Source organism: Rana temporaria, chromosome 8, assembly GCF_905171775.1.
Source record: "Rana temporaria chromosome 8, aRanTem1.1, whole genome shotgun sequence".
NCBI classification, from domain to species: domain Eukaryota; kingdom Metazoa; phylum Chordata; class Amphibia; order Anura; family Ranidae; genus Rana; species Rana temporaria.
Genome location: NC_053496.1, coordinates 88,811,322 through 88,829,218, shown reverse-complemented (window position 1 = coordinate 88,829,218; position 17,897 = coordinate 88,811,322). Strand labels below are relative to the sequence as shown.

General features: G+C 42.0%; 1 protein-coding gene across 1 annotated transcript in view; it reads right to left on the bottom strand.

Annotated features, from left to right (window-relative positions):
• Positions 1-1,370: 1,370 nt before the first annotated feature.
• The window catches only part of PKD2L1 (polycystin 2 like 1, transient receptor potential cation channel), a 74,941-nt gene continuing 58,414 nt past the window's right edge, over positions 1,371-17,897 (bottom strand). Inside the window, exons 12-16 of the mRNA XM_040362173.1 lie at positions 13,130-13,247; positions 12,855-12,991; positions 10,294-10,441; positions 6,460-6,618; positions 1,371-1,438 (exon numbers count right to left, since the gene is read on the bottom strand). Coding sequence (XP_040218107.1) covers positions 6,466-6,618; positions 10,294-10,441; positions 12,855-12,991; positions 13,130-13,247 — 556 coding nt within the window. The 3' untranslated portion in view covers positions 1,371-1,438; positions 6,460-6,465. The remainder of the gene's footprint in view (positions 1,439-6,459; positions 6,619-10,293; positions 10,442-12,854; positions 12,992-13,129; positions 13,248-17,897) is intronic.

The window sequence follows — 17,897 nt, the reverse complement described above, 5'->3', positions numbered from 1 at the left end:
TAAAAAGGCAAACGCTAGCAACGAATTGCCTCTTCTCTTTTCTTCTCTCTCTCATTGAGCCAAGCTAAACACAGAAAATGGATGATGGGTTTACGTAAAGCAGGCATGTCCAAAGTCCGGCTTGTGGGCCAATTGCGGCCCCCGTTCCTGTTTAAATGTGGCCCCCCTGGTAATTTGGATATATATATCTTTTGTGGCCCCCAGGGCCACAAAAGATATATACTGTATTTATCGACGCTGCCTCAGAGGGGACAGGGAGGGGGGAATGAGTGCCGTCAAATTACATACAAGAGAATCTCCTGTGTACTCGGCGACATCTGTAATAGGAAGTCCCGTCTCCTGGGCTGCCATTGGACGACTCCTCTGTCTATCATAGGGGGAGGGACATTGTATTAAAGAGGCTAGTATGTAGATAGGAGATTCTCCTGTATGTAATCTGTTGGCGCTCGTCCCGCCACCCCTGTCCCCTCCGAGGCTGCCAATGGGCATGGATCAGGCTGCACTGATGGCAATGGTGAGGCTGCATTCATGGCAATGGAGAGGCTGCATCCATGGCAATAGTGGGGCTGCATTCATGGCAATGGAGAGGCTGCATCCATGGCAATCGTGGGGCTGCATTCATGGCAATGGAGAGGCTGCATCCATGGCAATCGTGGGGCTGCATTAATGTCAATGATGAGGCTGCAGATGGGCACTGATTAGGCTGCATTGATGGGCACTGACCCTTATTTTGCTTCACAGTTCTTTATTTAAAAAACAAAATCCCCTAAAACTTCCCTCCTAAAGTGAAGGTGCACATAAATACTGTATATCCAAATAACACGCCAAAGCTCATCCTTAGTGGCGCGTTGGGGCCACAAAAGATATATATATATATGTATATATATATATATAAAAATATATATATCCAAATAACACGCCCGACCTCATCTATTTATATCCAAATAGACCGACTTTTAATGGTTCAAAGAATGTCGGCCCTCATGCATTTTCACTTCATCAAATCTGGCCCTCTTTAAAAAAAAGTTTGGACACCCCTGATAAAGTATCATCTACATTCTTCTATTTCGATATGCTCTGTAATATTCTAAGATTTATATGTTTGTGTACTATTTTCTCTGTTAATAAATCAGATATTTGCTTTTTTGAGCAGTGTGTTAATTTTTATAGCTAAATATTGTTATTATATCGGCACCATCAATGTTATCAGAGCTTTGATACACTATCTAATTTTAGAAACGGACAAGATAATAACTATTTATACAACCAGTTTTAATTGTTTCACAGGTTCAGTGGACTGTCCATCTGTCCAGTTGTTTTGGTGATTCAAAGCTGGTTGCAAATTGAATGATAGAACTGTTACAATCAAATCCATCTGCTCTGCTGGGTAAATCTGTGTGTTCTCTGATTATAGCAGTGTTCTGTTGTATTGTGTTTACTGGAATGGTAAAAAATCAATACGCCCTTTAAACTGTATCTTTAATTAAACTTTAGTTTTTATTGATTGACTATGCAAAATGTTCTTTAAAAATAATCCTTTGAAATGTTTTATTCCCCATTAATACTCTGTATTGTAATAGACTTAAATTTCTGGTTATTATTCATCATATACTCTTTATTTACATACAGCAAGTTTTCATATAAGATTTCAATGTGTTTGTTACAATTTTTTCAGTTATAAGCACATATATAGATACCATAGATCTAAGATTTTTACATTTTTAAAAAGCCTACACTAGTTATCGACAGAGAGTGAAGGTGCTGGGCGCACATTATGTGAGCGGCAGTCACAAGACATAATACACCACAAGTTATCACATTGCTTTACATCAGATATTGATATTACTGCACATTTGATACTAAGATGTATAGATAGCCAAAATATAACGTAACTTGTAGAGAGAAATTTTTATTTATAGCCTTTTAATTTTATAGTCACTAAATTTAAACCTGTGCAAATAAATATACTGTCTACCTTTGCTGATTTCCTAAAATATTAGTTGCCTGACATTAATCATGTCCATATTTTGAGTCTCTAACCTGGATCAAGTCTGAAAATTTGATGTCATACTTACATCGGAACTTCACTCTCATTGACTATTTTTAAACCTTTTGCTGCTAACACTACACTTGATGGACTTGTGTCTTTTTTCAGCCTCACCTATTATGTAACTAGTAAAATATCATGTTAACTTGTTTTAAACTTTTTTTTATATTTCCTCAGATACTTTCTGGTATCCAGGTTTAGTAAAATTATGTCATACAGCCCAATGGTCTTCAGGAAGGTGTTCTCAGTTAACTACACCCTCCTGCCTTCGTGCCTGAGCTAGGGGCAGATGGATTCCAAGAAGTCAATGCTACATAATACATCTGCTCTTGCTCAAGATGGCCAAGGCTAGAAATTCTAGGGGTGATTTTCAAAGTGATTTCTCTGCAAAATAAAGTATGGAAACATGGATGGATGGGGGGGGGGGGAGTTTCTTTGAATATTGAAAATTATTTAAATCTAGTTTTTAGCTTGTGGTACTCAGATACAGTGAAGTTCCACTTTAATAGGCTAAATGCTTACTCAAAAAATACTGCAACCAAAACGGCAACTAGCATTGGAAAAGGGTGAGCAGTTGGCAGTCCACATGTCTCACTACTAGTTGTCGCTAAAATAAATGAGTCAAGAGAAATATGGCAGCTTCCATCGCTGACCTCTTTCACTAACGATGTTAATTGCCTGACTGTCATGCTGATCCTCCTGGTTCACTAGTCAGGAGCCACTGACCCAGAGGAAGTTTGCAGAAAAGAGCCTCTTACTTTCCTGAATTACATACTTGGTTTAAGTCCCTGACCTTTTGAAGCTAAAAGACCAACATTTTTCACAAGGTCAGCAATAGTATCCCTTTAAACTTTAAATAATGGTTTGCATTAAAGAACACAACTCGCCATGCAAGCTTTAGTGCCGAATGTATGTAGGCAGATGGGCTTGTAGTTCTCAAAGGAATATGAGAATGCTGATCAGCACGCTCTAAGGGTCCTTTCACACCAGCGGACCGTTCGTCCGTTCATTACAAGTCCGGACTTGTAATGAATCCCTATGGGAACGCGTCCGTTAGCAGATGGAGCATCCGCGTCAGTCGGGATCCACTTTTCCGAACGGAAGAAACCCTATTTTTCTTCCGTTCGGCGGAATGGACCGGATGCAGACGGACAGACGGACTGTCTGCATCCGGTTCCCCATAGGGGACAGCGGAGCAGAGACAGGGCGGTCCCTGCACTGTGTGCGGGGACCGCCCTATCCGCCGACAGCTCAGCGGGGATCCCTGCTGAGCTTTGGCGGACACACGGAGCGGACCCAGAAACGGTCCGCTCCGTGTGAAAGAGCCCTTAGTCTATTCACTCTTCCTCTAGGTTTATAACAGAAATACTGTTCAGAGACACCGGCATTAAGCTGGAGGGAGAGTGTGCAGGGGCCTGACAATCCACCGATCCTGGGTGCAATGCTTTGCATGATCCAGTAGATTTTTTTCTGCAAAAATATGTGCATTAAATATTTTTCCTAAAAGGTGAACTTAGCCTTTAATAGGGCCTTTTGCCAATGACGTTCAATATAAAAATGGCCGCCTTCTCCCACTGGCTGCCAATATAATGGGGCCCTTTTCAACTGATCACCAATGTAAAGGAGAATTTTTTCTAACAATTAATGTAATGTAATATTACACAGTTGGCATTTATGTTCAGGGCTTTATGGTTTAATTTCATTATTATTGAAATTAATTGTCGTAAAGAATGGGTGTAAAATTCTCAAAGTATTCCACATTCTTTATTCAACTTGCTGTATAAGCTAATGTCATCCAAGCGATAAATAAATTATTAGCAGGGGCTCGCCGAGACCTGAAAGTTTTTTTTTTTTTTTCAGAGGTTCCTTCATGTTAAACAACTTCCAAATAATCACCCATGTAGCTCTAGTCTAAAGTTCACCTTTACTGGGGTAATATGTGGGCTTTTATTGCTGAGTGCTCCTTTTAAAAATTCTTGTTGTCCAACTATTATGCTGATCCAATACCTTCATTATTTTAAGAGTAACTGACCTGGAACAAGTGTGCAGTTCTAAATTCACTTGTTGCATGCTTGTTCAGTAAGTACCTCCAAGGTATTAAACCAGAGACACCCAGGCCACTACTATATTCAGAAATTCAGCACCATCTGCTTCCATATTGCTTTCAGTAGAGGTTTGCTTAGGTCAGCACTTTTCTTGCAGTGTTCTACGGATGATGTTGTTAACACCTCCATTCTGCTTCCAAGCAGTGGGGAACATGGGCACTCAGATCCTCCTCCTGATTTCACCACTGGAATGAATGTGGTAGTGACTCCTAGGCAGCACTCAAAACATGGGCAACATAGAGACCTACAGCAGAGAACACTGCATGGGGAGCTACCAATCATGCCAAAGTACCTTTACTCTCCAAATGCCAACTGCACACAATATTTTAATGTCACGTGAAATCTTTAAATAGACGTATCACACATTCTTCTTTAGACTGGACCAGTCCTATGATTAGTTCATAATTAATACAGCCTGCATAAAAGCTTAAAGGGGTTGTAAAAGAAAACATTTTTTGCCTAAAATTAATGTCTGCAAGGTAGACAGACAGAATAGTGTAATGATTCTGTTAAAAAACGAGTACATACCTATTAAATTCCTTCATCTATATCACCTCCGGCATTCTAGTTTCTGTTCTCTCATTCACTTCCTGGTTCGGGGCGCTGGTTCATTTAAGAACTACATTTCCCAGTATGAATTGCGGCACGCCCAGTAATTCACACCTCCTTGAAGTCTCTAACATGTTGAGAGCGTCCTGCCACACACATGTAGTTCCCAGGAGGGGGTGAGCATATTACTGACCACCGCAATAAAGCCTCCCATCACGGTGGTCAGTAAAATCAGACAAGCAGGAAGTGAACAGAACAGAGAAGAAATAGAGCAACTTCTGGGAAAAAACGAACAATGAGGAAGTGAAAAGAGAAATGTCTGCAGGTAAAGGATGCTTATTATGAAAAAAAAAAAATGTTTCCCTTACAACCCCTTTAACACTACCAGTGTTGAATAGCATGTCCCCGCTTAGTAGTGAAGGAATCCCTTTAATTATTTTATAACTGCTTTGGCAAAAATTATGTATTTTTTAAACCTAATTAAGTTTTATTTTTTCTAAGCCAAAGCTTTCAGAGATATACAGACAGTCCCAGAGTTACAAACAACTCATACTCAGCCACAGTTCACACTGGTGTGACTTGTCTTGCGATTTGACAGTTCCAAATCGCATGACAAGCAGCACCCTATTGCTGGCAATGGAATAATTTATATAGCCACGACCCATGTTGCTGCGTTTATGAAAAAGGTCCTTGCACTACTTTTTACCGATTTTCTCACAACTTGCATATACTTCTGTTCAATGAAGCCGCAATGAAATCGGCAGTGCAAATCACACTTATGTGTGGCTTTGAAATCATGCTGAAGTAGTGTGCTTTCAAAGACGCAACGGGGTGAACCAGGGCTTACAAATGGAGGGAGACAACAGGAAGAGGAAATCTACCCCTAGGAAGGGAAATTCACTCCTGTTATGCCTCGTACACACGATCGGAATTTCCGATGGAAAAAGTCAGATGGAATTTTTTCATCAGATATTCCGACCGTGTGTTTGCCCCATCTGACTTTTTCCGATCGTCTGTATGGAACTCAGACTGAGAAAAAAAACATGCATGCTCCGCAACAATTCGACGCATGCTCGGAAGCATTGAACTTCATTTTCTAGGCTTGTCGTAGTGTTGTACGTCACCGTGTTTTTGACAGTCGGAATTTAGTGTGTATGCAAGACAGCTTGAATGGAATTCCTTCGGAAAAACAAACCTGTCTGAGTTTATTCCGACAGCAACTCCGATCGTATGTACAGGGCATAAGAGTTATCATGGGGAAAAAGGTGTCTTCACTGAGGCTTTATCACCAATCCTTGTTTCCACAACAACCCTTCTTTATGCTATCCCAAAAAATGTAATTATTTTCTTGGCTGGAGTTGCACTTAAAAAATTTACCTGTTCCAACTTGCATACAAATTCAACTTAAGAACAAACCTACAGGACCTATCTTGTTTGTAACCTGGCACTGCCTGTAGTGGGCATTACCTGCACCAGTAAAAGGGCATGATTCCTCACTTTCAGGACTGCTCCAAAATGCTTGTCTTCATCTATGATAAATTGAGGCAGTATGTAACAAGGTACAACTAACTGTATTGTGTAGTCAGTGTACCAAATATTGGATGGAATGATAAGAACAAGTGCAGTTAATTTTTAAGTGGTTCTTGTGATATGTTTAGCATAACCAGACAGTTACTGTACATTTAATCAGTCTACATTTGTGCGTTGTTAATTTAGAGGTACCAGAACTGTAATTCATACATTCAGAATGCACACTACCTCAATTTAAGGGTAGTTCAAGGAGTTCTGTGAGCCGTTAATATTTGGATACATTGCATTACTGTTTCTGTTTGATGGTTCCATGATGTTCCTGGGTTTGTATTCAGACTCCCAGCCTTCCTTGTGTGGTAAAACTTCTTCCTGGCTAAGATGTTTCTCCTTTTTAAGAAAAAGTAAATGATTAAATATACTTATATAGATTACAGTAATGGACTGAAATCAAGGAATCTGGCTAGATTTATTAATGGTATTTGTCAGGAAATTCAGAAGGGGACTAGATTTACTAAAGGTGTTTGTCAGGACTTATACTGTTACATTTGTAGGTTGCATTTTATTTTCTTTGATAACAGCAGAGCAGTTACACAGGTCAGAGGAAACATTTTCTAATACCTGTAGATTTTTCTTGGTGAGTCCTGTATTCATCTTTTGTTGCTGAATACTGCCACTGGCCATAATCGCATGCATAAATATCTAACAGACTGGTTGTTACCTAAGTCGATTGATGAATTGGCTTAAATGCAACTACTTTGTTTTTTCTCCCTGCTCCAGTGATACATGTTAACATCAATACAAATAAGTTAAATGCATTGTCACCTTCCACAATTTCAGGGAAGGAATGTTAAATTCCCTTCATAGATCCCAGCTTGAGTTAACTGGGGTGGCTGCCCATCATGAGTTTTTAATATTTCCAACTGTATCGGAGTGAGTAAAATCCCTCCCTTGCTGCGGTTGAACATAATTTTATAAAGTGCTTGAAGGAACCTTACAATACCTTGTTACAAGTATCTAAACTTGTCTCACATAGGACTACTGTCTGTTTGCATGCATAGGGCACTCTGGCTTTGTGCCTGGGATGTTGATGACACAGCTTAGGAGCATCTGACTCTGTTACCCTTTGAGGGATGTTGTCTCTTCAGGCGTGCTCTTGACACTGTCAGTAGCAACACCACAGCTGGCCAAGGCACACTTGTGTGTCAACCAGAAGTGGAAGAACCCATCACATCCTGCATCTACTTCAACTATAGTAGCACACAGGTATTCAGAGCCTACATCTCATTCAGGTGGTAGGGTTCAAAGCCAGAGTTCATCTAACCCTTCTGGTTTGCATAAAGGTGCACTCCCCACTTCCACAAGTAGGGACATTTTTGTTTTTCCAGCTGGGTCTCCTGTAAAATTTGCCTTCCCATCATTTGAGTGCCCAAGTAACCCTTTGTAGCCTTCAAGCTTGACCTTTGAGTGGGGAATCTCCTTTACTCGTACCTCCTCTTTTCCTCATATTGCTAAAAATCCTTGTGTATTCTCCCAGGCTTCTTTTGGGCTCACACCACCATGGGACCTTAAGTACCGCAGTACTTAATACTCCTTATTCTCATTCTCTTTTGAGAGACCTCTTGACCTACAATTGGTGACAGCCAAAGCCCCTCTTTTAACTTCAGCTGCTCATTCCACTCCCTGCCTCATGGCAGAGTTTTTTTCTCTTACTAGGCAAGGATTTATGTTTCTGTTGCTCGTCGTAGCTGTTCCTGTTCACAGGGACTTAAAGCATCTGCCACCACCTTCCCCAATGGGCTCAAACATAGAGATGCCTATTAGGCAGCAGCACAGTGGCTAAGTGGTTAGCACTTGTCCCTGGCAGCACTAGGGTTGTCAATTGGAATCCCAACCACGACACTACCTACCTGCCTGGAGTCTGCATGTTCTCCCTGTGCCTGCGCGGGTTTCCTCCGGGTACTCCTTTCCTCCCACACTCCAAAAACACACTGGTAGGTTCATTGGCTCCTGTCTAAATTGTCCCTAGTATGTGTATGTATGAATGTGAGTTAGGGACCTTAGACTGTAAGCTCCTTGAGGGCAGGGACTGATGTGAATGTACAATATATTGTAAATGTAAAGCACATAAATTGACAGCGCTATACAAGTACCTGTAATAAATGATCATTTATGATTCTTTTAGGGACCCTCCCCCCAAAGATTCATTGTCAAACAAGTACGTTCAGCTAGTTCCAGTCGACAGATGCGTTTTCCTAACTAGAGTAAACCTGTGTTCTTTCCACATGTGGTTGGTGTTCCTATATAAAATCTACTACTTTGTCTACATCAAAGGAATAAGGAGGGAATTTCCGATAACTCTCACAGCTCCAGATTTGTCCCAGAGAGTGTGAAACAGTAGGTCGCCCTTATTCTGCTGTTAACTGATGCTCTGTGGCCTCTGGCATATTGTCCAGATCTGTTCACTGAAGGTCTGATCCTCCACACTGCTTCTTATTTTTCTGGCTTTGATGACCTGGCTGTTAAAACAACGCTCTAAGAGACAGCGGCATTCCAGATTTAGTAATTCTGACACAGGTTAGAGCTCCTAAATCTACTTCCCGCAATTTTTATCATCAAACGTGATTTTTTTTTTCCATTGCTAGTTTCTGGGGCTTTCCCTGGGTGCTTTTCAGGTGGGCTGTGCTCCTTTCTTTCTCCAATTAGGTTTATAAAAACATTTTGGCCCCCTAGCACCATTAAAGTTCAGGTGTCTTTTTTTCCAACGCCTTCTTGCTAATCATTTGCTGGTTCATACATTTATACTAGGCATTATACGTGTATACAAAGACCTCCTTTCAAACCTATTCCAGATGTATGCTTTACGTTACTATCCTGTTAGGTAGCTTTTTTGTTGTTGACATCACTTCGGACAGAACGGTTGTAGCATTGTTCTGTAGAAGGTTGTTTTAAAAGGACAGACTTTTTACTCAAAGTGGTTTCTGCCTTTCACCTTAATAATTCTATTGTGTTTCCATCACTGGTTCACTCCAAGATCTTTTTTCTCATTGCCTGGATGTGGTCAGGGCCATCAGGGTTTAACATTTAACCACTTCTTCTTTTAAGCACATGGATTCCTGGTTTGTTATTCCAATTGTTCTAATGGAGTTTCTAAGTGGACAGGTTGTTGTGTAGGCCTTGATGATAGGACAGTGGGTGCTTTCTGGGCATTTTGCTATCAGGTTTTTGTTTCTTAGGTCTGTAAGGCTGTGACGTGGAATGTTTTTTAAGCTCTATAAGGTCAATGTGTCTGCCTCAGCAGGTGGTAGCTTCGGCTGTAAGGTCCTACAAGTGGCTTTTTTTATGCCCATGGTTGCCTTTTGTGTTTTTCCTGTTTTGCTGGTTCCCCTGTGTTTGTTTTGGTGTGCCTGTCCATCTGCTTGGACTGCTTTTGGATGGCCCAAGGTTGGTTGGTAGTTGTATCCCACAATGGATGATATTAGGATGTTTTTATTCCCTGTAGATTTCTTTTCTCAGTCCATTGAGGGACACAACTCTATCTCGTCATATGCTATTGTTCTCTTTTGGACTGTTTGCTACAATTGAGCAGTTGTAAGGTCGGAGGGCTTATGGTCTCAGGGGGACTGGCTTTTAGTTTTCTATGTGTTTAGAGTCCTTTACTACTGTAGGTAACAGTATATCCTGGGTTATTTTTATATTTTTTTGATAGTGGGGAGAGATTAGAATCGGTCAGGTTTTCAAATACTGTCTGTATCCCCAATGAGATTCCCCCCTCACATACTGTCATCTGCCAATGAAGTATTTAAACTGTCTGCATCCACCCTAAACCCTAAGCCGCTGGATAAATAAATGTTTGTCCTTTTTTATAGAACAAAGTAAAACTGAAATTCTCAACATTAAAGTGGTTCTAAAGGTTTTTTTTACCTAATGCATTCTCAATTAAGGAACTGGTCTGTAGTAAAGCACAGTTTCAGGTTGTATGGTGATGTCTATCTAGCCCAAAGCTCTGGTTACACAATTCTCTGAGCAGCTGTGTTTGTAGAAGCTCAGCATTCATAAACTCACCTTCACAATATTGTTCTGTAGATTATCTACCAGGTTTGTCTGTTTCATCTTGTTTGTTTCCATCGTCTCCAGTTTCATCTCTACCGTTTCAACTTTTCGCATTATTCCACCGATGGACATTTCAAGTTGCTGAAGCCGTCTCATAATTCTGGAATACAGGTTATATACAGGCTATTATATTGCTTAGCTGCATGAGGGTTGTACTTTGATCAGTTATGAAGTGCGAGTGCCTGTCTGATTTTATACAAATTGAATTGATTGTTCAGGTGGGACCTCCACTTCCATAATTTTGGTAAATCTAAAAAAAATGTATGGCCATCTTTATATAAGTACATAGGAGGGAGTGGATGGAGACACTGTCAGGCCCTTTTCACATCTCCGCATAGCGGGAACTTAAATTCCTGCACGCATTGTTTTTTTTGGTAGGTGTTTTAGAGTGTTTCCGCTCATCACATATAGAGCAGCCCACTTCACTTTTTTGGGGCAGAGCGTGGCACATTTTTTACCACGCTTTTTTGTTACCGAATAGAATTTAATGGCAAGGCAAGTACAATACACATTTGAAACATGTTTCCAGAGTTTTCTTTGCTGTTTGCCATGCATTCGAAAATTTGCAAATGTGAATGGAGCCCCATTGTTCTTTTCTAATCACACCAACTTCAGTTTTTAGGCCACATTCACACCTAGTGTAGTGGGAGCACATTTTTTTTTGCTAGTTTTTCCTGTGACATGCATAGGGCAGCCCATTGATTTCAATTGACTGCACTACATGTGGCAAAGTAGCTCATAAGACATTTTAGCGTGTTACGGTTTGCACATTTTTTATTCCATGTTTTGCTGCTTTTGTTGCTCATTGTGTTGCTATTTTAGGGGGCTCAGGGCAGTAATGGCTCTTTACATTTGTGGTTTAGGGGTGGTAAAACCCCATGGTTGAGCCTTGTTTTTAACACCCCTCCCAACCGCACCCCCTTTAGCTGCAGTGACCAGGGGTGTACACATGCCTGCAGCAGGAATTATATGCCTTGTCACACTTATTGAGTGTAGTGCCTGCCAACCATTACCCATTCAAGTGAATGAGTCTGCTCTGCAATCTTGTGCAGTACAGTGATCAAGGGGTTAAAGCAGGAAGTGAAAGAGGCGCTGTATCGTCTCCTTACCAACTGCAATAACCCCTTAGACCTCACACAGGTACGCAGTTGCAGGTCACTTGCAGAGTGTCCCTATTTACTTGAATGGGTCATGATTGGTGGGTTGTAGTGCCCACTGAAGGCAACAGGGATATAATTCCTGCTGAGGCATGTTTACACCCCTAGCTGCTGCCCTACCAACTCCATCCACTGCCGTACCGAGACAGTCCACTGCCCTACTGATCGACTGACACCTTCCAATGTCCTACTGACTCCACTGACACTGTCTACACACTGTCCACTGCTCTACGGATGCCATCCACTGCTTTACTGACATTAACCTGTGCCCTACTGACACGGCCCACTGCTCTACTGACAGGGCCCACTGCCCTACTGACTCTGTCCACACACCGTCTACTGCCCGACTGACTGACACTGTCCACTTTGAAGGTAGGGTAAATTTATATTTTTACAGTGGCATTTGTTTGTTTATATGTTTCTTAGATTTTACTTCTATTTAGTTTGGCCTTGCTAGTTAATTTCTTAAAAAAAAGAAAAGACTGCCGAACCATGTGATATATGAGCTCTTTCATGTAGTTCAAGTAAATCTCTACTTCTGAATGTTGGCCTAACCCGGGGAGAAGCCCACTGATAATGTATGCTTTGGAAAAGCATGTTACTGTAGAGGTGGGTGGGAGCAATCACCTGGAGGGGGAGGGAAAGTGCAGGGTGTGTGTGTGTAAGATGAGGTCAGCTTGTGACGTAATTTCTTGTAATGTTTTTTCGGTCCCAAATACCAAATTTCAGGCTATGTAATGGAGGAGTTTTCTATAGGAGGCTAAGGTAAGACCTGTCCTAACAGACAGAGAAAGCCTTTTCTGTTTCTGCTACAGAGGTACATTAATGGTATACTGGTACATAGGGAAGCTGGAATTTATAGGGGAAAAAACAGGTGAACGCAGCCTTTAAATTTGAACTCCATCCAGTTTGGTTATGTGAATCATGATTGTAGCAAAGAATCTGCACAAGAACAACCCTGTGTCCCAGTGGAGCGATCTCCTGTTTTCTATTCAGTTTCTGGATCCTTCAGTTTTAGAAAAAACATTGTTGGCAGGTAAGACATACAACGTCTCTTTTTTTTTCCCACAAACATTTATTCTGCTTTAATACCTCATCTCTTTCCTTGGGTCAGTTGCTCAGAAAGCATTTCAAGAAGGAAGTCATAATCGGCAACTTACTTCTTGCTCAGAAAGCATTTCAAGAAGGAAGTCATAATCGGCAACTTACTTCATTTATAACGACTAATCTAATTGGTACAATATAATCAGATTTATACATTCAAATTCTGAAGTCAATAAAAATGCATATGCAAACCTTTGCATCAACCTGCACATACACTTCCATTGCTAACCAAAATGAAAGAAAGTGGCATACATGTTGACTTCTTCCTGTGACACCCAGTTGGTTTTGGTAGAAAGGTTGTTCTTTATGTCCGCTAAGTTGAGCCCTTCAGCCAGAGCTTTGTTGCTATAAGATCTTCCCAAATTTTCAATTTCAGCATTCAGAGCCAGCTAAAACAATACAATAATAAAAAAGTAAAGCTCCCCATACCCAGCAAGATGGCCTTAAAACTAGCATACCCTGTTTATATGGACATTGAGATACATTTGGACAGTGTGTACTGTACCATCTATCTTTTGTTTGCTTACCCTCTTTTCCTCCAGAATGCTTCTCATTTGTTTCTGTTCTTCTTCATCAAGGACCCGGTTACCATCCTGGTCAAATCTGGAGAAGGCTATTGTAATTTCATGATCATCATGACCCATCCTGCAAATGTATATGTGATTGTTAGGTCACAAAATCCTCCATACTGTACCCAAATTGAACTTTCTTAAAGTGGATCTTCATCTTTTTTTTTATAAGGTTCTCCCTCCTGCCCCCTCCCCCTCCCTCCTCTCTCTTACACATGGCAAAAAATATGATATTTTTTAAGAAAGTAGGCACCTTTGCGCGAGAGCCAACAAACTGTCTTCTAGGATGTCTGTCACACAGACAGACCCTGCAGCATTTGATGCATGCAGCAGGGTCTCTGCCAGTTAGGTAGCAGAGTCCATGGCGTTGTTCCACATGCGCAGGGGGATGCGGCACATATACAGACATGCTGCAGGGCTCTGTCAGACCTGGAAGACTGCTACAGTGTAAACATGCACCAGATCTTGATTCCCCTTAGAAGAGCAGGGTAGGAAGAAAAATGCTGGACTCCGTAAATTAGTAAGTATGCTATACAGTGCAAAAGTATTCACCCCCTTGCCATTTTTCGTGTTTTGTTGCCTCACAACCTGGAATTAACATGGATTGTTTGAGGATTTGCATCATTTAATTTACAGAACATGCCCACAACTTTTAAATATGTTTTTTTTGTTTTATTGTGAAGCAAACAACAAATAGGACAAAATAAGCATTCTTTATTTATAGCATTTTTTTCCACCTGTCTAAAGCCCTTGCACAGTACTATGTGTGTGTGTATATACAGTGGGGCAAAAAAGTATTTAGTCGGCCACCAATTGTGCAAGTTCTCCCACTTAAAAAGATGAGAGAGGCCTGTAATTGTCATCATAGGTGACAACATGTGGAAACAAATCCAGATAATCACATTGTCTGATTTGGAAAGAATTTATTTGCAAATGATGGTGGAAAATAAGAATTTGGTCTCCTCTACAAACAAGATTTCTGGCTCTCACAGACCTGTATCTTCTTCTTTGAGGCTCATCTGTCCTCCACTCATTACCTGTATTAATGGCACCTGTTTGAACTTGTTATCAGTATAAAAGACACCTGTCCACAACCTCAAACAGTCACACTCTAAATTCCACTTTGGTGAAGACCAAAGAGCTGTCGAAGGACACCAGAAACAAAATTGTAGACCTGCACCAGGCTGGGAAGACTGAATCTGCAATAGGCAAGCAGCTTGGTGTGAAGAAATCAACTGTGGGAGCAATAAGTAGACAATGGAAGACAAACAAGACCACTGATAGTCTCCCTTGATCTGGCGCTCCACGCAGGATCTTACCCCGTGGGGTCAAAATGATCACAAGAACAGTGAGCAAAAATCCCAGAACCACACGGGGGGACCTAGTGAATGACCTGCAGAGAGCTGGGACCAACGTGAGAAAGGCTACCATCAGTAACACACTAAGCCGCCAGGGACTCAGATCCTGCAGTGCCAGACATGTCCCCCTGCTTAAGCCAGTACATGTCCGTCTGAGGTTTGCTAAAGAGCATTTGGATGATCCAGAAGAGGATTAGGAGAATGTCATATGGTCAGATGAAACCAAAGTAGAACTGTTTGGTAGAAACACAACTCGTCGTGTTTGGAGGAGAGAGAATGCTGAGTTTCAACCAAAGAACACCATACCTACTGTGAAGCATGGGGGTGGCAACATCATGCTTTGGGGCTGTTTGGCTGCAAAAGGAACAGGACGACTGATCCGTGTACATGAAAGAATGAATGGGGCCATGTATCGTGAGATTTTGAGTGCAAACCTCCTCCCATCAACAAGGGCATTGAAGATGAAACGTAGCTGGGTCTTTAAGCAAATGATCCCATACACACCGCCCGGGCAACAAAGGAGTGGCTTTGTAAGAAGCATTTCAAGGTCCTGGAGTGGCTAGCCAGTCTCCAGATCTCAACCCCATAGAAAACCTTTGGAGGGAGTTGAAAGTCTGTGTTGTCCAGCGACAGCCCCAAAACATCACTGCTCTAGAGGAGATCTGCATGGAGTAATGGGCCAACATACCAGCAACAATGTGTGCGACAACCTTGTGAAGACTGAGGCCTTGTACTCACGACCGGATCTGTGCGCTGGAAACTGTCTGCCCGACAGTTTCCGGCGTACAAGGCTGATTTGTGTTTTGTTCCGCTGGCGTGTACACACCAGCGGACCAAATTCCCGTCGTACCGGAACGCGTGCACGTAAACTACGTACGACGTCACTATAAAGGGGAAGACCAAAGTTAATGGCGCCGCCCTCTGTTCCTCTTTTGCTAGTTACGTGTTTGCTCGTGTTAGTGAAGGTTTGGTTAGAGCTGATTCGCGCTTCTCGGTCTCCAGGCTTTGACAGCGTGTATTCACGGGTTCAGTGCGTGTGCTTGCGGTAACGTAGTTGTCATTCGGCTATAGGCAAGCAGGTTGTTTCTGCTTTAGCAGTTGCATCCTGTGCGCTCGTATCTGTTTGTCGCGCGTTTGTCGCAGGTAGTGCTGGATTTGCGAGTGCTTTCTGTTTCAGTGTGTTCTTGACTGACCAGCCGGCCGGTTTGAAGCCATGATGGAGCAGCAGCGTCAATTTTCGCGAGTTGGTGCTGTTTATGGGATGGCTGCTGGATATGTTCATTTGTCCAGTACTTTGGCCAGAAACAGGGGGCGGAGGCGTTTCTGGACCAAGAATTGGTTGCGCCAGCGTGACCAGTTCTCACATATGCCTCTGCTTAGGGAACTCCAGGAGAATAATCCTAATGACTTTAGGAATTTTCTCCGCATGACGGACCCCGTATTCAACCGTCTGCTGGATCTTCTGTCCCCCTATATCACGAGGCAGGACACTGTGATGCGCCAAGCCATCACGGCCGAGCAGAGGCTTATTGCCACGTTGCGGTACCTGGCGACTGGGAGGAGCCTGCAGGACCTCAAGTTCTCGACAGGCATCTCTCCGCAGGCGCTTGGGGTCATCATACCGGACACGTGTGCTGCCATCATCAAAGTTATGCATGAGGAGTATATTAAGGTAAGTTTCCTGGCTCTAATAATGTGGCCAACTAACTTTATTTTTATTTTCCCAGATATGCTGTGTGTTTAACTAACGTTAGCTTTTCTCCCTATGCATGTTGATATCAGCTTTACATGTTTTATTCTTGGCCTACCTGCATATTTGTCCCTTACCCAATATTAACCTGTCCAGCATGCTATCCTAGGGACAAACCCACCTTGCCATTTTTTCAAACAGGACTTTTTGGGGTTTTTCCCCCCCCCCCCCCCCCTTCAAACTTTTATTGTCCCCATCAGAGGGCTGTGGAGTCTCTTAATGAAGTGGCCCTATATATTTCATTTTCCAAATTCTCCATGCACATTTTTCTAATGCAATTTTAATACTGTGAACTGTCACAAGGATGCTTGTAGGATGTATTTGTTACAAAGTACTAAATCTCTAATTTTGTTTGTCCCCACAGCTACCCTCCACACCACAGGAATGGCAGTCTGTGGCTTCCCAATTTGCCCAGCGGTGTGATTTTCCAAACTGCGGTGGAGCAATAGATGGGAAACACGTCCGCATTGTGCCCCCACCCCGCTCGGGGTCCTACTATTATAATTACAAGGGTTATCATAGTATTGTGTTGATGGCGGTGGTGTCGGCACAGTATGAGTTTCTATATGTGGACGTGGGGAAGAATGGCCGGATGTCTGATGGGGGAGTGTTCGCACGGACTGATTTCTATGATCGTCTCCAAGCTGGTGGTCTGGCATTGCCACCAGATGAAGATAATGTGGAAGGACTTCCGTTTGTGTTCCTAGCGGACGAGGCTTTCGGGCTTGGTCCTCACCTCATGCGGCCTTTTCCCCAGAGGACCCTCACCTCAGAGAGGAGTGTGTTTAATTTTCGGTTGGCCAGGGCTCGGAGGGTAGTCGAGAATGCCTTTGGGATACTCACCAACCGGTTCCGCCTGTTCAGGACATCGATACATCTGGCGGAATATAAATTGGACACCGTTGTATTTGCCTGCTGCATTTTGCACAACTTTTTACGCAGGCACTCCCAGACGTACCTACCCGACATCGGTTCTGAGGCAAGACTACCCTCAGATCCCCTTCCCGGGCTGGACACTGGTCGCGCTGGCTTGGCCCCCCAATCAGCTCGTGAGGTACGCGACAAATATGTTGAGTACTTCATGGGTCGGGGGGCCATTGCTATGCCAGATCATATTTCTTTCTAATTCGGCCCCCAAAGAAAGGAATATTCTAAAAAATAATAAATAATTAGACCATTGGACTTTATACAGTTGTTTGTCATTAATGCTTTTTCTCTTTTTCTGTCTTCCTGGTTCTCTAACTAACTTCTTCAATTGTAATGCATAATTGATTTCTCCACTTTTAGTAACTAACCACATTTTGCACAGTATTCACTCATCTACAAACAGGGTATTGAGTCTAGAAATAAGAAGCAACTCCATTTGTAAATGTTGAGGTCAATTTTTTTTTATTTTTGCTTGTTCATGACCCCAAAAAAATTTTTTGATTTTTTTCATTACTCCCTGCTTTTGTACTTAGGAGTCTTCAAAATTTTTTTAAAAATTTTTTTTTTTTTCAGGTAATTCAACCAAAAATATTATGCAGATTATACATTTATTAACAAGTTCACTTTTTTTTTCCTCAAATATAGTTAGATTTATTGTTTACATATATATATATATATATAGATTATATTT